This window comes from Pleurodeles waltl, chromosome 8, assembly GCF_031143425.1.
Source record: "Pleurodeles waltl isolate 20211129_DDA chromosome 8, aPleWal1.hap1.20221129, whole genome shotgun sequence".
Lineage (NCBI taxonomy): Eukaryota > Metazoa > Chordata > Amphibia > Caudata > Salamandridae > Pleurodeles > Pleurodeles waltl.
In genome coordinates, this window is record NC_090447.1 from 1512387116 (window position 1) to 1512410649 (window position 23534).

At 51.8% G+C, this 23534-nt stretch overlaps 1 protein-coding gene across 1 annotated transcript in view; it reads left to right on the forward strand.

Annotated features, from left to right (window-relative positions):
* Positions 1–23534, forward strand: part of LOC138248848 (sodium/potassium-transporting ATPase subunit alpha-1-like) — a 285654-nt gene that overhangs the window by 78374 nt on the left and 183746 nt on the right. Inside the window, exons 2-4 of the mRNA XM_069202802.1 lie at positions 11725–11841; positions 21101–21160; positions 23197–23400. Of these exons, the coding sequence (XP_069058903.1) occupies positions 11725–11841; positions 21101–21160; positions 23197–23400 (381 nt within the window). The remainder of the gene's footprint in view (positions 1–11724; positions 11842–21100; positions 21161–23196; positions 23401–23534) is intronic.

Consider the following 23534-nt stretch of genomic DNA (forward strand, 5'->3'; position numbering starts at 1 on the left):
CCCTTGGGCGTTCACTCACTCACACACGAGCCAAAACGGGCATCTTTTCCTACACTGAGGACGTTTAGTCAGTGTCCTCTGCAGTCACTGACAGGCCTCAGGTATGGAGGGGTTGGAGGCTGCAGTCACTGCCAGCTCTCAGGCAGAGGGAGGTTTAGAGGCTGCAGTCACTGCCAGCTCTCAGGCAGAGGGAGGTTTAGAGGCTGCAGTCCCTGCCAGCTCCCAGGAAGAGGGGAGCTGGGAGGCTGCAGTCACTGGCAGCTCTCAGGGAGAGGAGGGTGTGGAGGCTGCAGTCACTGGCAGCTCTCATGTATAGGAGGGGTTGGAGGCTGCAGTCACTGCCAGCTCTCAGGTATAGGAGGGGTTGGAGGCTGCAGTCACTGCCAGCTCTCAGGTATAGGAGGGGTTGGAGGCTGCAGTCACTGCCAGTCCTCAGGAAGAGGAGGGGTTGGAGGCTGCAGTCACTGCCAGCTCTCAGGCAGAGGGAGGTTTGGAGGCTGCAGTCAATGCCAGCTCTCAGGGAGAGGAGGGTTTAGAGGCTGCAGTCACTTCCAGCTCTCAGGCAGAGGGAGGTTTGGAGGCTGCAGTCACTGGCAGGACTCAGGGAGAGGAGGGTTTGGAGGATGCCAGAGGGCTAGCATGTTCTGATCTGGTTAGGGGTAGAGAAATGCCCAATCCTGAGCCTGCCTTGGGGATTAGAAGTCTTAGAATCCACGTTTCAGAACCTGATGGTCTTGTCAGCCAGGCCACAATAAATCTACTCATTCGGGGGCTTCTTCTGAAACCCTTGTTGGCCCACCCTGTCCCCACCTGAAGGCAGATCAGCTTTACATGGACCCAGAGGCTGACATTGCAGTCACTGCAGTCACTGTCACTCATTCGTTAGTCTGATGTTATCTTTTCCAAATCATAACAAACAGTTATTCACAGTAGATGTTCATTCGAAATGAAAAAACAGAAACCAACGCTGCCACCAATTCCAGCCCCTCTCACCCAGCAGGGGGTCAGTACTCATTCTCTCTAGCACTTAAGGTGCCCCTTCTGCCCCAGATAGGTGGAATGGAAGCTCAGTTCTTTTAAACAGGAGTCCATCAATGGGAACACGTTGTTGATACATTCACCGAGGCACAAATAACAAATGTAAGTGAACAGCTGTCTAACATGGAGCAGGGATCCATGCTCCCTAGAGAAGGGGAGGGGGCAATTTTGCTCCCAACAGATACATGAAATGTTTCAAGCAGACCTACTCGGAATCATCTCATCACATTCATAGGGTGTGAGATGAACAAGAACTGTAGAAGGATATTTAGGCAAAATAGCATTTTGTCACAACAGCGCTCCCAAGCCACTAAGAGAAGGACACTTACCAGACCTTTACATACTGGGCATTACTAGTGGGTCCCTAAGGCTGCTGTGGCTCCTTGCCTTATGGCCGTGCCAGTGCTGCGAATGAAAAAACAGCAACGCTGACCCCTATCTTTGTCATAAGATTCGTATCTGCCTTCCTTGGAGTCCATTTTAGGAAAATATTGGCTTCTCTTCCACTTGCAGAAAAACTCAGCTGCAATGTGGTTCTTGCCCAGGCGGCTGTAAATCAGATTATGGGCCTCATTACAACCCTGGCGGTCAAAGACCGCCAGGGCTGTTTCGGCGATTGTACCGCCAACAGGCTGGAGGTACAATTTTACCAATTACAACCGCGGCGGAAGCGCCACGGTCGCACCACCGGGACCGACGGTTTCCCGCCACGGTCGTCCCGGCGGTTTGCCGCCACGGTCGTCCCGGCAGTTTTAATCCGCCAAGCCTGTCCATGGCGGTAGGAACTGCCATAGAAAGGCTGGCGGGAAGGGGAGTCGCAGGGGCCCCCTGGCACAGCCCCACACTGCTTTTCACTGTCTGCCCAGCAAACAGTGAAAAGCGCAACAGGTGCAGCTGCACCCGTCGCACGGCCGCAACCCCGCCAGCTCCATTAGGAGCCGGCTCCCACGTTGCGGCCAACAATTCCGCTGGGCCAGCGGGGATGTCAAAATGGCACGGCGGTTACACCTTGTCGGGCGGTGATTGCCGCCCGCCAAGGTTGTAATGAGGCCCTAAATGTCTCTTTGGGATAGCTGACCAGCCTCTGTGTCAGGTGGGCAGCAGAGTAACTACTCTGGACCTAGAATAGATCATCCACTAACTGGAGGCAAAGTTAACCAGACAGAGAACAAAACATTTTGGAGATTACAAAAACTGTAAAAGGTTTGCATTTAGATCTTTGCGGTGCTAGGGCTGGGTGTTTCTTCAAGGATCCCTACACAGCAGAAGCGTCTCCCCACCAACCTGCTCCGAAAACAACATATTTACATGCAAGTCAGTTCACCAGAATACCAGGAGCTGTGGTAGTGACAGTACACTACCTTTGGAACCTGATGACGTCATGAGGTTGACCTCTTGTACCGTCCCCCGCCTCCTAGAAGCCTCCTATTGGCTGCTGAAGGGAGAGACGAAGCGCTACAAGTCGAAACTACAGACGTAAATGGCGTTTCTAGGGCCCTGTCCTATTTGTGTTCTTGGTGTCGCCTTCATTGCCCCTGAGAAGGATGGCAAGGGCACTGCCAAGGTTAGCAGGGGATCACGAGGCTTCGCAGATGGTTCCCGTGGCAACCTTCAATGGTCACCCATGGGTGCCTACTGGATCAGAATTGCAAAGTCCCTGGAGTTGTACAATCAATTTGCCAGAATTCATCAGGTGACAGAGCTACTGAGAGCTGCCAAGTCTCATGAGTTGTACAGTTTGCAAGAGTTCACCAGGTGACAGGGCCACTGAGAGCTGCCAAGTCCCATGAGTTGTACAGTTTGCAAGAGTTCACCAGGTGACAGGGCCACTGAGAGCTGCCAAGTCCCAGGGCTCTGTGCCTTGGCCTGGTACCAGGAGGCCCATCTCCCAGGCAGCCTTGGAAGGCAGCCAGTGACTCCTGGGTGAGAAGCTGTCCCTCGGGGATTGGGCTGCAGGGTCCAGGCAGGCTGCAGGTTACTGTCCACGGCGTAAGGATGGTGTATGCAGATAATAAGAGCAACAATCACTTACGTAGAGAAGACCCATGTTGCGTAACTGGGCGATTCCTTCAGAAAGGGCACTTCTGAATCTCTGAACTTTATATGTTAGCTGGTGCATCAGTGTGAACCATATAGGTTGTCTGTGGCATACACTGTGCCCAGGGGCATCTGAGCCCTTTACTTGGGGAAAGCACATATCCACAAATAGTTGTTCCAGAGAAGCAATGGTACAAGCAAGAAACAGAAGAGAAGAAAGAACAGGGAGAGAACATGTTTACATACCCGGCAGAGGGTGGCATCGAGAATTGCTCAGTACCACGGGCTCTGGGGTAAATAGTGTTACCTAGCACACGCAGACCTAACACAGGGTGTGAATAACAAGAAATGTTTCGGCATTTCACACAAGGGTTGTGGGTCTTCTGCAGTACTTTTGGTGTTTGCAGAAAAGGAATGCATTTCTTATCCTGCTTCTAATGGAAAGATTGTGTTCTTGGTTTCTAGGTTTAACTACAGGTAGCTTCAGTAGTCAGGAACACCTGGTGTTATCAGTTCTTTTTAAAAAGTGGAGTAAAAAGAACTACAGAGAGAGTGTGACTTGGGTCTGCCCCTTAAGCCATTGAGTTTCATGTCCTCTAATTCTTCACCATTGTTTGCATGGGCTGTTTGTCAAGGCCACAGCATTTCAAGGATGGTGCATTTTTTTGTGTTCACATTTGGATCTGATGATGGGACCGAATGGTCCTTTGGTTACAGTGCAGATGCAACAGACATGTAGCTTCTCGTGCACAGCCACCGTGTGTTCTTTGGTGTACTTTGCTGACATAGGGCCTGAGTTAGAACTCAGCGGACAGATACCCAGTCTGACGAAATATAAATCCCATAGGATAGAATGGCATTTAGATTTTGGCGGACGGGATATCCGTCACTGTTGTGACTGAGTAACCCGTCCGTCAAGTTATAAATCAGGCCCATAATTATATTCTAATTGCTGATTTATGCCTTTTTTGTTTAGGAGGTGATTGATGCTTGGACGCCTTAGCTCATCATAAAGGCACAGTGCGGTTTACTAATTAACCTTGGTGATTTCAATTGTTTTATTTTTCTGATACAACAATGTCGGTTGATTTAAGTCCTTTTTTTTGTTTACAGAGTAAATTTAGATACAAATATAGGCTGACTTAAAGATGCAGACGCAATACAAGGTCGTTTGTCAAAAGTACCTGCTATGCTTATTTTCTGGATCTATTCTGCATCATTTTACTTTGGGGGTGCAGCTTAGCTCTGTCAGTGCAGTCTGGTCTATAATGGTGTCTACTTCAAACTTATATAGTGTTGTACCCCAATATGTTGCTTCAGTATGGGACTTTCTTTTGAGGAAAGCTGAAACAATGCGCACAAAGTAGCCTATTAATATACATTCCCCTGAAGTGCCAGGCGATAGGCTTTGCCAATGCTTGTTTCTTTTTGTTTTAGCTATCTGGATAGCAGCTTCTAAAGATGCTTACATGCATATTTTAGTGTTCAGTATAACCACATACCCTGGTAGTAAGGGTGCAATTGCATCTGGGCAAAAGTACATAAGCAGTGAAGGTTGAAACACAAAAGACAGCACGAAGGGGCTAAAATATCAACCCAACATCCAGTCTAAAAAAAGTGTCAGCATCTTTGTATGTGTGATGTTTCAAGGCTGAGTAATAGTCGGTCTATAAGTACCTATGCTTGTTTATTCTTTCGACTAAATTTACCTTGTAAAGGTACGCAGGAATCGCAAAGTTATTTGTTTTTTCAATTATTTTGCTGTAATGCAGATGTAAAAACTCCTAGCAGTGTTTTTTTCTTATATTGTACGATAAATTAACAAATAAAATCAGTTTGTTGCATTTTCTCTTGCGATCCTAGCTTGATAAGACTTTTGCCCCCACAATTGTTTTTTCAAAGAACACAAAAAAGTTGGTGAAGTTCGAAGTTTTTCCCCAATTGTTCTTCACAATTTTTTCGGAGGACCCCTCCCCCACAATTTTACACAGAATCACTCTAGGTGCGTCAGCCAACAAGTCGGACTACAATTCAGTATTCATTTAACTCCCCCATATATAGTCTTTGCATGCCACGTGGTTTCATGAATATTAATGATGGAAACTGGGTCTGCCAGGCTGAACCTAGCCTCTGAGGGCCATCAGCAGGTGGCCGGAGAGGATGGGCGTGTTAGCGCGACAACCTGGGCCACTCTCGTCTCAGCAGAGGGGGGCTCATTCTAAAACCCAGCTGTGGGAAGTCGCTCAGTTGGAACCAGGCTGCTGTTCCCATACCCTGATTTCCAACACCGGACCCGATTTTTTGAGGCCTGAAAAATTGCTTTAGGGTTGCATTACAAGAGCAGCCAGGCCTCGCCCATAGGCCCCCTCCTATGGCAAGGGGGAGGAGGGGGGGGGGAAATGTGAGGACAAAGGATAGTTGCCACCTGGTGCTGTATGACCTGGTACAACGGGATGAAATAAGACTCCACAGCACAGACATACATAGTTTGCCCTACCTGTCCCCCCACCCCACTTTTATTGTCTCCCCCTCTCTGGGTCGCCTAGGTTTTTTTCTCTTGAACTTCCCCTAACTTATCTCCTCCCCTTTCCCTTTCCCTTCCTCTGCCCTGCTCCTTTCCAATGTTTATTTTTTGATTGCATCTTTTGTGTGCATACCTAGCATGCACGTAAAGCGTTAATTCTCACTGACGCAGCCGCGCTATAGACACATACATAAATAAATAACGTACTAGCCGCTCGCCAGGTAGGCTCCGTGGTGCCGCATTGTGCAGGATGTCTCGATGTGCCTAGATGCCGTCAGTATCTATGGATCTGTGTATCTAATGCTGGAAAAAAGTGGAAATTATTTTCCCCGATAACTTGCATAGAAATTGTGGAGATTTCAAACGGAAGACAGCTTGAATTAATCCATACTGCGTTTACAAAACCGCGAGCCTCCCGCCTGGACCCGGCTTGCGGCATGCCTGTGTCTCCGAGGCTCTCAGGGATGCCAGGAGCCCTCTGCAGACGGCCATCCCTCCTGCGCCACTGTGACCTTGGGCGCCTCAAGGACAGTGCCTCGGCCTCTGAGGATGCACCAGGCCCTCCCAGGCAGGGGCAGGAGGGGACTGACCCGGCGCTGGCCTCCCTCCTGTCCTCACTCAGCCCCCGCCGCCCTCCAGGAGGACTGAGCGCCATCCCGGGCGCACTGAGCTCCATCCCAGGCAGACATCTTGTGTCCTCTCGCACGGCCCAGTGAGCACCGGGACACCTGCAGAGGCGTCAGATGCAGCAGCTCACAGGAGGGGGTGCCGGGGGAGCCGCTCTCTCCCACCTCTGCAGGGCTCGGCTCTCACTGACTACCTACCTATTATTCTGTCAGGCACTGAGGTTTTTTTTTTTGCGCAGTAATTTAGTCCTGAGAGAGCATTTGGCATTTGGGGTGAGGGGGTGCGTCTGGGATCAGTGGCCTAGCTGGTCAGTAAGATTCGGGCGAAGGTTTCAGCTCCAGATTTTCCAACACTCACAGGAGTGGGTAAGAGAGGCGTGTGAAGCATCCATGCCCACATTTTAGATGAGAAAAGGGGGAGATTTCTAGAAAAAACCGGGAGAATGTATGTCCCCCATTGACATCTATTGGGGCCTGTATAGGGTTACCGTTTTGTGTGGGATTTGTACGCCTGCTGCTGCAGGCTCCAATGTTAGATACGCAAATGTAAGTTTTTTTCATTACCTGTCAGGAGCAGGGAGAAAGCGCTATGGCAGGCAGAGAGAGCTTGATGCACGTGCACTGCACCGGGCTACAGGAGCAGGTTACTGGCAGTGCATACAGAGAGTGATGCAAGCGCTGTGCACTGGCCCGCAGGAGCAGGTTACTGATGTAAGCGCTGTGCACTGGCCCGCAGGAGCAGGTTACTGGCAGTGCATACAGAGAGTGATGCAAGCGCTGTGCACTGGCCCGCGGGAGCAGGTTACTGGCAGTGCATACAGAGAGTGATGCAAGCGCTGTGCACTGGCCCGCAGGAGCAGGTTACTGGCAGTGCATACAGAGAGTGATGCAAGTGCTGTGCACTGGCCTGCAGCAGCAGGTTACTGGCAGTGCATATAGAGAGAGCGTGATGCAAGTGCTGTGAACTGGTCTGCAGGAGCAGGTTACTGGCAGTGCATACTGAGAGCGATGTAAGCGCTGTGAACTGGCCTGCAGGAACAGGTTACTGGTAGTGCATACAGAGAATGATGCAAGTGCTGTGGACTGGCCTGCAGGAATAGGTTACTGGTAGTGCATACAGATTGTGATGCAAGTGCTGTGCACTGGCCCACAGCAGCAGGTTACTGGCAGTGCATATAGAGAGAGCGTGATGCAAGTGCTGTGCACTGGTCTGCAGGAGCAGGTTACTGGTAGTGCATACAGAGAGTGATGCAAGTGCTGTGCACTGGTCTGCAGGAGCAGGTTACTGGTAGTGCATACAGAGAGTGATGCAAGTGCTGTGCACTGGCCTGCAGGAGGAGGTTACTGGTAGTGCATACAGAGAGTGATGCAAGTGCTGTGCACTGGCCTGCAGGAACAGGTTACTGGCAGTGCATACAGAGAGTGATGCAAGTGCTGTGCACTGGCCTGCAGGAGCAGGTTACCGGCAGCTCATACAGAGGGTGATGCAAGTGCTGTGCACTGGCATGCAGGAGCAGGTTACTGGCAGTGCATGCAGAGAGAGCGTGATGCAAGTGCTGTGCACTGGCCTGCAGGAGCAGGTTACCGGCAGCGCATAGAGAGGGAGTAATGCAAGTGCTGTGCACTGGCCTGCAGGAGCAGGTTACTGGCAGTGCATACAGAGAGAGCGTGATGGAAGTGCTGTGCACTGGCCTGCAGGAGCAGGTTAGTGGCAGTGCATACAGAGAGAGCGTGCTGGAAGTGCTGTGCACTGGCCTGCAGGAGCAGGTTACCGGCAGCGCATACAGAGAGTGAAGCAAGTGCTGTGTGCTGGCCTGCAGGAGCAGGTTACTGGCAGTGCATGCAGAGAGAGCGTGATGCAAGTGCTGTGCACTGGCCTCCAGGAGCAGGTTACTGGCAGTGCATACAGAGAGAGCGTGATGGAAGTGCTGTGCACTGGCCTGCAGGAGCAGGTTAGTGGCAGTGCATACAGAGCGAGCGTGCTGGAAGTGCTGTGCACTGGTCTGCAGGAGCGGGTTACCAGCAGCGCATAGAGAGGGAGTAATGCAAGTGCTGTGCACTGGCCTGCAGGAGCAGGTTAGTGGCAGTGCATACAGAGAGAGCGTGATGGAAGTGCTGTGCACTGGTCTGCAGTAGCAGGTTATCGGCAGCGCATAGAGAGGGAGTAATGCAAGTGCTGTGCACTGGCCTGCAGGAGCAGGTTACTGGCAGTGTTTGCAGAAAGTGATGCAAGTGCTGTGCACTGGCCTGCAGGAGCAGGTTACTGGCAGTGCATACAGAGAGAGCGTGCTGGAAGTGCTGTGCACTGGCCTGCAGGAGCAGGTTACTGGCAGCGCATACTAAGAGAGTGATGCAAGTGCTGTGCACCAGCCTGCAGGAGGGGGTTACTGGCAGTGCATACAGAGAGAGCGTGATGAAAGTGCTGTGCACTGGCCTGCAGGAACAGGTTACTGTCAGTGCATACAGAGAGAGCGTGATGCAGCACTGTGCATTCTGAGAGAACATGATGCAAGTGCTGTGAACCGGGCTGCAGGAGCAGGTTAGTGGCCGTGCAAACAGAGAGAGCCTGATGGAAGTGCTGTGCACTGGTCTGCAGGAGCAGGTTACTGGCAGTGCATACAGAGAGAGCGTGATGGAAGTGCTGTGCACTGGCCTCCAGGAGCAGGTTACTGGCAGTGCATACAGAGAGTGATGCAAGTGCTGTGAACTGGCTCGCGGGAGCAGGTTACTGGTAGTGCATACAGAGAGAGCCTGATGGAAGTGCTGTGCACTGGTCTGCAGGAGCAGGTAATCGGCAGCGCATAGAGAGGGAGAAATGCAAGTGCTGTGCACTGGCCTGCAGGAGCAGGTTAGTGGCAGTGCATACAGAGAGAGCGTGATGGAAGTGCTGTGCACTGGTCTGCAGGAGCAGGTTACCGGCAGCGCATAGAGAGGAAGTAATGCAAGTGCTGTGCACTGGCCTGCAGGAGCAGGTTAGTGGCAGTGCATACAGAGAGAGCGTGATGGAAGTGCTGTGCACTGGTCTGCAGTAGCAGGTTACCGGCAGCGCATAGAGAGGGAGTAATGCAAGTGCTGTGCACTGGCATGCAGGAGCAGGTTACTGGCAGTGTTTGCAGAAAGTGATGCAAGTGCTGTGCACTGGCCTGCAGGAGCAGGTTACTGGCAGCGCATACAGAGAGAGGGTGATGCAAGTGCTGCGCACCAGCCTGCAGGAGGGGGTTACTGGCAGTGCATACAGAGAGAGCGTGATGCAAGTGCTGTGCACTGGCCTGCAGGAGCAGGTTACTGGCAGTGCATACAGAGAGTGATACAAGTGCTGTGCACTGGCCCGCGGGAGCAGGTTACTGGTAGTGCATATAGAGAGAGCCTGATGGCAGTGCTGTGCACTGGCCTCCAGGAGCAGGTTACTGGCAGTGCATACAGAGAGTGATGCAAGCGCTGTGCACTGGCCCGCAGGAGCAGGTTACTGGCACCGCATACAGAGAGAGGGTGATGCAAGTGCTGCGCACCAGCCTCCAGGAGCAGGTGACTGGCACCGCATACATAGAGAGGGTGATGCAAGCGCTGCGCACCGGCCTCCAGGAGCAGGTTACTGGCACCGCATACATAGAGAGGGTGATGCAAGCGCTGCGCTCTGGCCTCCAGGAGCAGGTTACTGGCACCGCATACATAGAGAGGGTGATGCAAGTGCTGCGCACTGGCCTCCAGGAGCAGGTTACTGGCAGTGCATACAGAGAGAGGGTGATGCAAGCGCTGCGCACTGGCCTCCAGGAGCAGGTTACTGGCACCGCATACATAGAGAGGGTGATGCAAGTGCTGCGCACTGGCCTCCAGGAGCAGGTTACTGGCACCGCATACAGGGAGAGGGTGATGCAAGTGCTGCGCACTGGCCTCCAGGAGCAGGTTACTGGCAGTGCATACAGAGAGAGGGTGATGCAAGTGCTGTGCACTGGCCTGCAGGAGCAGGTTACTGGCACCGCATACAGAGAGTGATGCAAGTGCTGTGAACTGGCCAGCGGGAGCAGGTTACTGGTAGTGCATACAGAGAGAGCCTGATGGAAGTGCTGTGCACTGGTCTGCAGGAGCAGGTTACCGGCAGCGCATAGAGAGGGAGTAATGCAAGTGCTGTGCACTGGCCTGCAGGAGCAGGTTAGTGGCAGTGTATGCAGAAAGTGATGCAAGTGCTGTGCACTGGCCTGCAGGAGCAGGTTACTGGTAGTGCATACATAGAGAGGGTGATGCAAGTGCTGTGCACTGGCCCGCAGGAGCAGGTTACTGGCACCACATACATAGAGAGGGTGATGCAAGCGCTGTGCACTGGCCTCCAGGAGCAGGTTACTGGCAGTGCATACAGAGAGAGGGTGATGCAAGTGCTGTGAACTGGCCTGCAGGAGCAGGTTACTGGCAGTGTATACAGAGAGTGATGCAAGTGCTGTGAACTGGCCTGCAGGAGCAGGTTACTGGTAGTGCATACAGAGAGAGCCTGATGGAAGTGCTGTGCACTGGTCTGCAGGAGCAGGTTACTGGTAGTGCATACAGAGAGAGCCTGATGGAAGTGCTGTGCACTGGCCTGCAGGAGCAGGTTACTGGCAGTGTATGCAGAAAGTGATGCAAGTGCTGTGCACTGGCCTCCAGGAGCAGGTTACTGGCAGCGCATACAGAGAGAGCGTGATGCAAGTGCTGCGCACCAGCCTGCAGGAGCAGGTTACTGGCAGTGCATACAGAGAGAGCGTGATGCAAGTGCTGTGCACTGGCCTGCAGGAGCAGGTTACTGGCACCGCATACAGAGAGAGGGTGATGCAAGTGCTGTGCACTGGCCTGCAGTAGCAGGCTACTAGCCATGCATTCTCCAAGTTACTCAACACCAGGCCCTGGCCGCAGTGACATGTACGCATGAGTGGCTAAGGGGGGAGTGGAAAGGGAGACAAATGGGAATTCATAAGAGTAGTGTAAGAAAGGCCCCGCACCCCTGTGGTGCGGGGGGGGGTGTCCCAAGCTCAAGGGGGCCCTCTCAGGCCAGTACCCGGGCCTGAGAGCCCCTGAGTGAGCTCAGAGGGGGGCCCATGCATGTACTTTGCAGGGGGCTCCCCTTCAAGTTTCGCTACACCACTGATTCGTAGGGGTACTAAGAGAGAGAAAAGACGATATTTTGTAAAATAACCAACAGTTTTTAAGACCTTCAAAGCAGAGAGGGAGAGAACGTGTGTGTGTTGTTGTCCATCTTTATGTAAAAATTCCTGGTTAAATCCGACAGACACCTCTCCATACCCCACTGAAAGCGCCTGTACCAAACCTTTTACCATAAAGTACATTCATTAAGGGGGGGTGACACCCCATAGAACCCCTTGAAGCTGCGCCCCTGTCTGGGATCCTATATTTCAATGAAAAAAATAAGTTACAAAAACATGTAAGGTGTAACATTATGCTGAAAGTTTACGTTTTTTGCCTTTTAATTTTACCACAATATTAATTTTGCTGCGTTTTTTTGTTTCATTGCAGGCTGGGCAAGACAACTATGAGCCGGCTGCCACGTCGGAAAATGACCCCACCACGAAGAAGGGGAGGAAGGCGGCGAAGGAGCGAAACATGGACGAGCTGAAGAAGGAAGTGTCAATGGTAAGGCCTTGTGCAGCGATCACGTGGTGTTATGGTCACCTGTTGCACATGCTTCATGCCATGGAACACCCTCACGCCCCAAGAATCCCTTAAGATGGCCACCATCTTAGACCCCCTCCAAGGTTCCCCTAAAATGGCCACCACCACCTCGGACCCCCTCCAAGGTTCCCCTAAAATGGCCACCACCACCTCAGACCCCCTCCAAGGTTCCCCTAAGATGGCCGCCACCACCTCAGATCCCTCCAAGGTTCCCCTAAGATGGCTGCCATCACCTCAAACCCCCTCCAAGGTTCCCCTAAGATGGCTGCCACCACCTCAGACCCCACCAGGTTCCTCTAAGATGGTTGCCACCGCCTCAGACCCCTCCAAGGTTCCCCTAAGATGTCTGCCATCACCTCAGACCCCACCAAGGTTCCCCTAAGATGGCTGCCACCACCTCAGACCCCACCAAGGTTCCCCTAAAATGGCCACCACCACCTCAGTCCCCCTCCAAGGTTCCCCTAAGATGGCCGCCACCACCTCAGATCCCTCCAAGGTTCCCTTAAGATGGCTGCCACCACCTCAGACCCCACCAAGGTTCCCCTAAGATGGTTGCCACCGCCTTAGACCCCACCAAGGTTCCCCTAAGATGGTTGCCACTGCCTCAGATCCCTCCAAGGTTCCCCTAAGATGGCTGCCATCACCTCAGACCCTACCAAGGTTCCCCTAAGATGGCTGCCACCATCCCAGACCCCACCAAGGTTCCCCTAAGATGTCTGCCACCACCTCAGACCCCCTCCAAGGTTCCCCTAAAATGGCCACCACCACCTCAGACTTCCTCCAAGGTTCCCCTAAGATGGCCACCACCACCTCAGACCCCCTCCACGGTTCCCCTAAGATGGCTGCCACTACCTCAGACCCCACCAAGGTTCCCCTAAAATGGCCACCACCACCTCAGTCCCCCTCCAAGGTTCCCCTAAGATGGCCGCCACCACCTCAGATCCCTCCAAGGTTCCCCTAAGATGGCTGCCACCACCTCAGACCCCACCAATGTTCCCCTAAGATGGTTGCCACCGCCTCAGATCCCTCCAAGATTCCTCTAAGATGTCCGTCACCACCTCAAACCCATCCAAGGTTCCCCTAAGATGACACCACCACCTCAAACCCCTCTTAGTTTCCCCTAAGATGGCCTCCACCATCTCAGATGCCCCAAGGTTCCCTTAAGATGGCCACCAAGGTTCCCCTAAGATGGCCGCCACCTCCTCAGACCCCTACAAGACCCCTGCCAGAGCAGGGGTGGCCCTAGAGCAATCGGGGCACCCTAACACAAATACCTATTAAACTCTTGACTCATAAATGCAGGTGGAGTCAGGTCTTTAAGAGGGTGATCCCATTAAGGTGAATAGAGAATTAAAACTTTTCTGATGGATACAACTACCTGTGGATTCCTCACCTGATGAATACTCCCATGGCGCCAGCATTCAACGGAAATCTTCTTACTAGTCTCTGCACGTCGACGAGGACGTCACTCCAGCCCACGCGACGCCGTCTGACGTCATTCAGGCAATAATAGGTCCTCGCCGACGTGCCGATGACAGTTCCCTTTTTTCCGTGCATTCGAAACGGTTATCTTCGAGGGAGCTACTGTTACCTTCGTGGTTACAGTGTATTGTCTGCTGCGTAGTCTTCTCTGCGGTAATAATGTCTCAGAGGAAGTCGGGTTTCAAGCCCTGTCGAGAGTGTGGGGGCAAGATGTCAGTTACAGATCCTCACTCCGACTGTCTATGGTGTTTGAGCTCCGACCACGACGTCTCGACTTGCGATTCATGTCAACACATGAATCCGAAGGCCCTCAAAGAGCGTGAAGCCAAGTTATTTATGGCAAAGTCAAAGAAGAAGGAGAAACATCATAAGAAGTCTTCTTCGCCAAGGTCTCACCGGCGTCATCGAGACTCCCGGCGCCGTAGAGACTCACAACGTCATTCCAGCAAGGAGTCTCGTTCGAGGTCACCTTTGGCTCGGCGTCGGAGGACTTGGGAGGTCAGCCCCACGGTCACGCCGCATCCATCGACGCCGTTGCCCTCTCCGGCGTCACCGACTTCGCCTGGTCAGGCGTCAGTGATTGAGGTGGTGCAGCCTCTTGTGTTTTCTCCGGCGGCGCAGACGTCGAGGCCGGCGTCGGGGTCGCCCTCGATCCAGGCACCCCAGTATCCGGCTTTTCCCACTCCTGGAGCCGATAGTACCGCGTTTCTTAATGCGATGTATACCATCTTTCAGCAGATGGCTCCAGGAGCTGCTCCGGCTGGTCCTTCGGGGCCCTCGGCCTTTTCGTTGGTTGATCCTGCGCCTCTTCGGCCGGCACCCTTTATGCCCTTTCTTCCTTTTGGGAATGTGGGCTCGGCGCCGGTGCCGGTGTCGGTGGCCGCTCCGGTGGCTTCGGATGTTTCGGCCCCGGAGGTTGCCCTTCCGTCGAAGTCAGGATTTTGCCCTGTGACTCCGGTTGGTCCATCGGCTCCAAGTCCTCGTCCTCCGGCTCCTGCCTCGGCGCCGAAGCTGCCTGTGGCGCCGGACGCGGCGTCAGATGCTTCTGGCGATCGGCGCCGTTCTTCGACGTCGGCGGAGGCCATGTTGACTCCGCGTATCGAGGAGAGACTTCATTCGAGGAGGCGTGCTCTCCGTCTTTTAGAAGAGCAGGAGTACCAGCGAGTCCTAGAGGAGGGAGAGATTGAGGACTCTGGAGAAGGACTGCATGGTCTGGATACAGCCAGTGGGCTGGACACTTCCCCTGAGTGGGACCTTTCATCTCCAGGGGAATATACGGAGGAGGCTGCTTCCTTTCATGCTGTGGTGAGGAAGGCAGCGAGCTTTTTGGACCTGCCTTTGCCGGTGGCAGAGGCGAAGCAGAATTTGCTGACAGAGGTATTGCATCCGGCCTCTGCTGCAGCTGAGCCTCTCTTGCCATTTAATGAGGCTTTGCTGGATCCGGTGTTGGAGGTGTGGAAGAAGCCGGTGTCTTCCTCGGCCGTTCATAGGGCTGTGGCCAGGAGGTATCGAGCTGCACCATCTGACCCTGGCTTTCTCTCTAGACACCCTACGCCGGAGAGCTTGGTGGTGCAAGCCTCCTGTTCCTCAAAGTCAGCGCCTGGTTCCTTCCCGACGGTGCCTGGAGACAGAGACTCCAAGAAACTGGATGCGCAGTCCAAGAAAATATTTTCGTCATGCAGTTTGGCGTTGAAGGCCACCAACGCAACGTGCATTCTGGGGAGGTACATCCATGCTCTGATGGATGATATTTCGTCTTCATTTACGGAGCTCCCCCAGGGTCTCTTGGATGTGGTCTCGGATGCCCAGGCTGCCGCGACCCAGATTATCCAGTCTGGGCTGGACACGACCGACTCGGTGGCCAGGGCGATGGGCACGGCTGTGGTGGCAAGAAGACAGGCCTGGCTCCGAAACTCAGGGTTTTCGGCAGATGTGCAGTCGACCCTGCTGGACCTCCCGTTTGATGGGGACAGACTGTTTGGAGCCAAGGCAGATTTGGCCTTGGAACGATTTAAGGAGAGCAGAGCCACAGCCAAATCGTTAGGACTGCAAGCTCCTTCTTCCTCTGCCTCTTCTAGATTTTTCAGGAGGTTTCGGGGATTTGGGCGTGGTTCTTCTTCCTCTTCCTTTCGGGGGAGGTTCCAGCAACCCGCCTCTTCCCTCCCCTATAGGTCATTTAGAGGGAGGGGGAGGGGTGGGGCCCGTACCAGAGGAGCCTCTCAACAGCACTCTGCCTCTTCCTCGTCCTCTGGAGGGGTGCAGCAGGGGAAGCAGCCTTAGGCTTCCACCGTTTCCCACTCACTCCTCTCCTGTAGGGGGAAGATTACAGCATTTTCTCCACAAGTGGAAGTCTATCACCACGGACACTTGGGTTCTCGGCATTGTGGGGAAAGGCTACGCCCTTCCCTTTCGGGAGTTCCCGCCCCTCATCCCGCCCCGCCCATCTTATTGTTCAGAAGAACACCTCCTGTTGCTAGAACAGGAGGTTCAAGTCCTCCTTTCAAAGGGCGCGGTAGAGTTGGTCCCAGAGCAGGAAAAGGGTCGAGGTTGTTACTCAAGATACTTCCTGATTCCCAAAAAGGATGGTCAGTTGAGACCAATCCTGGATCTGAGGATCTTGAATTGGTTTCTCAAACAGGAAAAGTTCAAGATGCTGACCCTAGCACAGGTGCTTTTGGCGTTGAACAAGGAAGATTGGATGGTGTTGGTCGACTTGCAGGATGCTTACTTTCATATCCCGATACTCAAGTCGCACAGGAAGTATCTCCGGTTTGTGGTAGGGTCGCAGCACTATCAGTTTGCGGTCCTCCCGTTTGGTCTTACTTCAGCACCTCGAGTCTTCACAAAGGTGATGTCAGTGGTTGCGGTGGAGCTCAGAAGAAAGGGGATAGCAGTATTCCCTTACTTGGACGACTGGTTGATCAAAGCCAAGTCCCCGGAGCTTGTGTCGCATCATCTGCAGTCAACAACCCAGTTGTTGTTCGACCTGGGCTTTTCGGTGAACATGCCCAAATCTCACCTGGAGCCCTCTCAGCGCCTCCTGTTCATAGGGGCAGTACTGGATACAACATTGAGTCGAGCCTTTCCTCCGCCTCAGCGGATTCAAGATATTCAGGAATTGGTTCCAATGTTTCGAAATGGAGCGGTAGTTCCAGTCCTCAAGGTCCTTCGTCTGCTCGGTCTGTTTGCCTCCTGCATTCTGTTGGTCACGCATGCTCGCTGGCACATGAGGGCTCTTCAGTGGTGCCTCCGAAGGCAGTGGTCTCAACACAAAGGAGATTTAGAAGGTACTGTCAAGATCTCCAGAGATGCTGCTGTGGAATTGAAGTGGTGGATTGCGGGCAACAATCTTTCACAGGGAAAGCCGTTCGCGCAGTCGCCATCAGTGGCCACGGTCATAACGGATGCTTCCACCCTAGGATGGGGCGCTCATCTGGGGGATCTGGAGATCAAAGGGCTTTGGTCTCCAGAGGAACAGGTGTTTCATATCAATCTGTTGGAGTTACGGGCTGTACGTCTGGCTCTCAAGGCCTTCCTCCCATCCCTTCGTGGTCAGTCGGTACAGGTCCTGACGGACAATACTACCACGATGTGGTACATAAACAAACAGGGAGGAGTAGGGTCGTACCTTCTCTGCAGAGAAGCTCTTCGGCTATGGTCCTGGGCAAAGGACCATCAGATTTGCTTGGTGGCAAATCATCTGGCCGGGGTCTTGAATGTACGTGCGGACAGTCTCAGTCGCCAATTCTCGGCAGACCACGAGTGGCGTCTCCATCCAGATCAAGTCTGTTTAATCTTCCAGATGTGGGGGTTTCCTCGGATAGATCTGTTTGCCACTCGGGAGAACGCGCATTGCCCGTTATTCTGCAGCCTCCAGTATCCGATGCAGGGAGCGTTGGGGGACGCGTTTCAGATAACCTGGTGCGACCAGTTGCTTTACGCGTTTCCCCCCATACCCTTGATTCCTCGAGTGTTGAGGAAAATTCGCCAAGACCGGGCCCAAGTCATCTTAATAGCTCCGGATTGGCCAAGGAGGGTATGGTACTCCGACCTTCTCCAACTCTCACTGTGCCCTCCGCTCCGTCTCCCTCTCAGGGCAGACCTCCTCTCGCAGTCGCAGGGGCAGGTTTTACACCCCAACCTCCAGAGTCTGCACCTACATGCTTGGAGATTGAACGGGGCAACCTGAGTTCCTTCTCTCTCCCGCCTGATGTAGTGGATGTTATCTTAGCGGCCAGGCGACACTCCACTAAATCTATCTACGCTAATAGGTGGTCTAAATTTGTTATGTGGTGTGGAGAGAGACAGATTGATCCCTTACATGCTCATCTGTCACATGTTTTGTCTTTTGCACTGTCTCTAGCGCAGAAAGGTTGTGCAGTGGCTACCATTAAGGGTTATTTGTCGGCCTTGTCAGCCTTCATTTGTCTTCCAGACCAACCATCATTATTTAAATCCCCTATTGTTCTCAGATTCTTGAAAGGTCTTCTGAATCAATATCCTCCAAAACCATTTGTTATGCCTCAATGGGATTTGTCCTTGGTCCTGACTTTCCTTATGGGGTCCCCTTTTGAGCCTATGCATTCTTGCCCCTTAAGGTATTTGGTTATTAAAACAGTATTCCTGGTAGCTATAACATCTGCAAGGAGAGTGAGTGAGTTGCAGGCCTTATCGGTTAAACCCCCTTATATAACGTTTTATGGGGATAAGGTGGTGTTGAGGACCAAGGCTGCTTTCCTTCCGAAGGTTGTTTCACCCGTCCATTTGGCTCAGACAATCACTTTGTCCACGTTTTATCCTCCGCCTCATCCTTCAAAGGAGGAAGAAAGACTACATCGCCTGGACCCAAAAAGGGCGTTGAGCTTCTATATCGACAGAGTGAAGGATATCAGGCTGGAGGATCAGCTGTTTGTCGGATACGTGGGCAAGAGGAGAGGAAAGGCAGTCCACAAGAGAACACTCTCCAGGTGGGTTGTTCTTTGCATTAAAATCTGTTACTCTTTGGCAAAGAAGGATCCGCCTGAGGGCATTAGAGCTCACTCCACCAGAGCTAAGTCGGCCTCTTCGGCCTTGGCCAGGGGTGTTCCTGTGGTCGACATCTGCAAGGCCGCAACTTGGTCGTCCCTTCACACTTTTGTGAAACATTACTGTTTGGACTCTGAGGTCAGAAGGGACGGTCATTTTGCACGGTCAGTGCTGCAGGATTTCTTGGTTTGACCATTTAGGCACCCACCGCCGGGCGTGGTACTGCTTTGGGACTCTATTCATCAGGTGAGGAATCCACAGGTAGTTGTATCCATCAGAAGAACGAGTTACTTACCTTCGGTAACGACTTTTCTGGTGGATACATTAGCTACCTGTGGATTCCTCACGGTCCCACCCGCCTCCCCGTTGCCTTTTTGGTCTCTCCAAGCAATCCTTGAGTGTGCTCCTTTTGGTCTTCAAAGTGGCAATACATTTTGCATATATGATATTTGTATATATGTATATATTTATATATAAATCTATATATATTGTGTATATACATGATTCGTATGTATAAATATATTTATTTGTTTAAAAAAAAAAAAAAAAAAAAAGAAGGTTATATTAAATCTACAGCTATTTTATTGCAATGTTGTGTGATTTACAATATTAAGAGATGTTGCTTTGCTCTTTCATTACATTGGGTTATTATTATTCTCATGCACGTAAAAAAATGTTGGTACTGTCATCGGCACGTCGGCGAGGACCTATTATTGCCTGTATGACGTCAGACGGCGTCGCGTGGGCTGGAGTGACGTCCTCGTCGACGTGCAGAGACTAGTAAGAAGATTTCCGTCGAATGCTGGCGCCATGGGAGTATTCATCAGGTGAGGAATCCACAGGTAGCTAATGTATCCACCAGAAAAGTCGTTACCGAAGGTAAGTAACTCGTTCTTTCGGAGCATAATATAAATTTGAATAGTGGGAGACCCAATAAAATTGTAAGGAGGCATTTTGTTTTTTTGGCGGGTGAATAGAAGTAAAAAAAGAAATGCCAATGGGCTGACAAGAATGGGCCTGTAGTCCTGGGGTGCAGTCATTCGTAAGTCTGAAGACTTATTTGGGCCAGCCCTACCAGTCTCGCGGCAGCCTACTAGAAAGTCCAGTGAGCACCCTGTCATCAATCTTTACCAGAGCTCACCGGTTTTAGTTGATACCCCTTGAATCAGTAGTGTAACAAAATTTGAGCGCACCACTCCTGCAAAGTACAAGAAATCCCCCCCCCACAAAATCCACCACCTACCACTTTTGCTGAACGGGCCCCCTGGAGCTCGGACCCCACCCCTCACCGTGGGGGCTTATGTTACGCCACTGCCCAAAATTCCCTGTAGTGTAAGCAGATCGTCCTCCTTGGACTAATGTAGCTGTGTAGTAAATTCCTTTGAATCTCTAATGGCTGCTCTTCTAACCACTAAATGTCTACGTTATAGTCCTGACAAGTTTCTCAGGTCCATGCGTGATGTGCTGCTCTAGTCCAGGTTTTTTATTGGAATTCTGGGACTTGTAGTCTTGTTTATATCCTTATAAAACATGACTTCAAGTCCCAAAATTCAGAGGGAAAAACCTGACCTGGAGCAGCACATCACGCATGGTCCTGGGAAACGTGGCGCTACGACGTTAATAACCACCTCATCCCAAGAAAGTGATTGCTTGATCTTAAGAACCCTCTCTGTGATCTGTGAATGTATTCTTACCAGAATCCCCGCCCCCAAGCAGCAGAGAGCATCCTCACACCCACGTGTGCTCAAACATACATCAAGGCATGCAGTGGATACCTAATGCTGACAACTTTATACGTACCCCAATATTCATGTACAGAGAGTCCTCAGGTACTGCTGTCCAGATGTATGTTCCCCTCTGTATTGGAAGTTGAGGCCAGCTTGGATCTATCTGCTTGCTCACTGTCGATCAATATACCCCCTTTGTATGCTGATGGGCCGCTTGGCTTCCTGGGATGACCCTGCCCACATACACATAGCACCTACATGCTCTCTCATTTACATATGTATTCCTTGATGCCTTACCGCATGTTCCAGCTAAAGGAGTTATGAAGTTACCAGTCAATGACACATTCACCCATATACAGAAACTTTTAAAAACTAAAAAAAAAGGAGTCTCTATGTCTCAAAAGCCTGCAGATGACCAAGGCTGCCTCATAAGAATAACATTTGCCTGTAAAACTGCATATGTGATCCTCAGCAATGGGTGGTGGGTGCCCATTCCATACCCTGCACAGGTGTCCACATCTGATGGAATTGTAGGACAGAGAGGGCAGACCCTTATTTCAGTCTTGCCAAGGGAAATGGTGGTTGTCTTGGGGGTATAACTCAGTGCCCTGGATAAGTCTCTGGCAAATAGGTTAAGAACCAAGGGCCAAGGGCATAGGATATAATGGATTCGTAATACGGAGGACGGGTTATCGGCCATGTTTGTGACAGAGTACCTCCATCTGCCAAACTCTGCATCAGGCTCCAAGTTTTATAGATTTTGTTTGGAAAGCAGGGGTCACCACTGTTTAGAGGCACCTGCCTTGGTCTTTAATTCATCCCTCCATGTGCCCAATAATTCTGCGTCTTCATGAAGCCTTCTCAATGAGGTGGCAGCCGAGGAGACGAAGGGCACTTCCGTGTCCTATCGGATTAATGTTCAGGCTCAATTTACATTTGCCGCTAACAGTCTTATGCTGCTCTTTCTTGTCCTTTCTCACCTTTAGGATGAACACAAACTCACCTTGGATGAGCTTCATCGGAAGTTTGGAACAGACCTGACACGTGTGAGTAGCAATGTCTTTTAAAGAATTCAGTTTGTCTGGGGCTGGGCTGCAAATTCACACTGTTGTCAACTACAGGTTGTAGGAACTCAACTGGCGCACTAGTGTTAATCTGCGATATGCTAGTTGTGTTGTCATACTGCCAAAGGATGACCCTCTGACTGCTCCTTCAGGGATCTCTTCCTATGGTGCAATAGAGGACCAGAACTTTATCTCATCCCATGTCACACCGCATCCATACACCCAGGGGTTGGGATGTCTACTGTACGTCTGTGGGCCTGCTGTGTTGTGCCAGAGAGCTAAAAGATGCCTGTAATGCCAGTTAGACACAGTGACATTTTGTCAATAAATCCAAAATGAGATTAGAAGGAAACGGTTTGCATAAGTGAAGAAGGCATGATTGACTCCTCCCCACTCTGCAGCACCCATCCCCTCACCCTTACTTTCTACTTCTGTAAAACCTTTGAAAGGCTCATCCCTGACTGATTTCTTACTTGCATCAGCCACAGTAACCTGTGCTCGTCCCTGCCATCCGGCCTCATCCCAAGGAACTCCACAAGGTGCCTTTCAACTATGTGTCTGCATCCTTGCCAACATAACACCGCAGCCACTTGCCCCCTCCCGAAGCCATCACTCGTGACCTGCTCTGGTCATTGCACTCTTCTGGAACTCCTCGAACCCAGCGGAAAGCTTCTCATGAGTGGCCTGGTGCTCCTCAGGCTCTTGACCTATCCCAGGAGGGTTCTGCCAATGGTCTCCTCCTCTTCTCTTTGGCCATTCTCAGGGTGCTTAACCTTCTCTTTTGGATTCTACCTTCATTTCCTGACCTCGACCAAAGCTTATCCCCTTCCCTTTCCTTGCCACTTACTCCACATTCACTTGGCCAGCTGTTTCTCTGCCACCCACTAAGCCTCTCCCCTCCTCTGCCTGACACCTTGGGGTTTGCTCTACTGATGCTTTGATGAGGTTCTCCACTTCCTCCAGCAGCCATCAGCTGAACATCCACAGTATCTGCCCCACCCTTACTCCACTACTACCCCAAAAGCACGCAAGCTGAACAGGTTGCACTGCAGCTGAAGCTTCTCCTTGAGGCTCTGGTCTCTTTCCAGCCTTGAAGTTCACCAGTAAGCTGTGTATCCTTTCTATATCCAGGGTGAACTCCCCTATAGACATCAGATAGCATGAATGACTGCATCATGATCACCGGGCCAACCATGTAATCATTAGGTCAACACTGTCTCACCACCCGTGTATCCCACTGCGCTGCCTCAAGAGCACCATTGTTTTCCTTATTTTTCCCTTTTTGCGGCAAGGTTCTTCTTCCCCTCTAAAGCCGACCATCGTTTTCAAGACAATCCACCCCAGTGACTGCTGCTTATACATGATCCCACCCTGTAAACTTCTTCAGCACTCTTTGATTTCACCTCTTCAAGATGCTTCCTTGAGTGATGAGACACAAACCCAAATTACTCTACTGCAGAACAGGACTATAGAGTAGAAAGAATCAGCATTCTTAATGCCCTCGGATATATGCTCCGTGCCGCTGGCTCTGAGGTGTGCTTACCCTCCACACTCACTTGGTGGTGGGTGAAGGCACACCATCCGCCTAGACTTTGACTCCAAACTCTAGGTGCTTGGCCTGTTCTTGACTGTTCTTGACTGGGATACCCCTTCCGCACCCAGAGAGTGCGTGAACGTAGCCGCGTGGAGCACGGCTCGAAGTACAGATAGTTGGGAGCAGGTAGGGCTGCTGGGCTGCTTTCAATGAATATTTAATGATGGCACTGACACTGTGTTGAACGCCATGACATCAACTCTTTTCTTGGTACCATCTGGACAGTCCAAGGCCTAATCAGGATTTTTTCTTAGCTCAGGTGGGACTTGCTGATTGGTGGATTATGTTACAACTCCTCGTGTCTTCAAGTTTCACCTCCATCGTGTCCCTCTTCATTACTGTCACCTGAGCTGCAGGCAATTCATGGTGGTTTGCTTTTTCCATTTTCTGTTTGTTGCTGACCTTGCTTTCCATTTGGTTTTAGGGTTTGACAACAACTCGTGCTGCGGAGATCCTGGCCCGGGATGGACCGAATGCTCTGACGCCGCCACCCACCACCCCGGAGTGGGTGAAGTTCTGCCGGCAGCTGTTCGGTGGCTTCTCCATGCTCCTGTGGATCGGTGCCGTCCTCTGCTTTCTGGCCTACGGCATCCAAGCAGCCACTGAAGATGAACCTATCAGCGATAATGTGAGTATCAGTGCTTAAGACCTAAGAGGCTACTCAAGTAAAAAACACCAAAGTGTGCTCTAGTGCTCACCCAAAGTCAACCCGGTCACCCGGAGGCGAAAGCTCCTCAGTTCCAGCTCATCAGTTCTGTACCA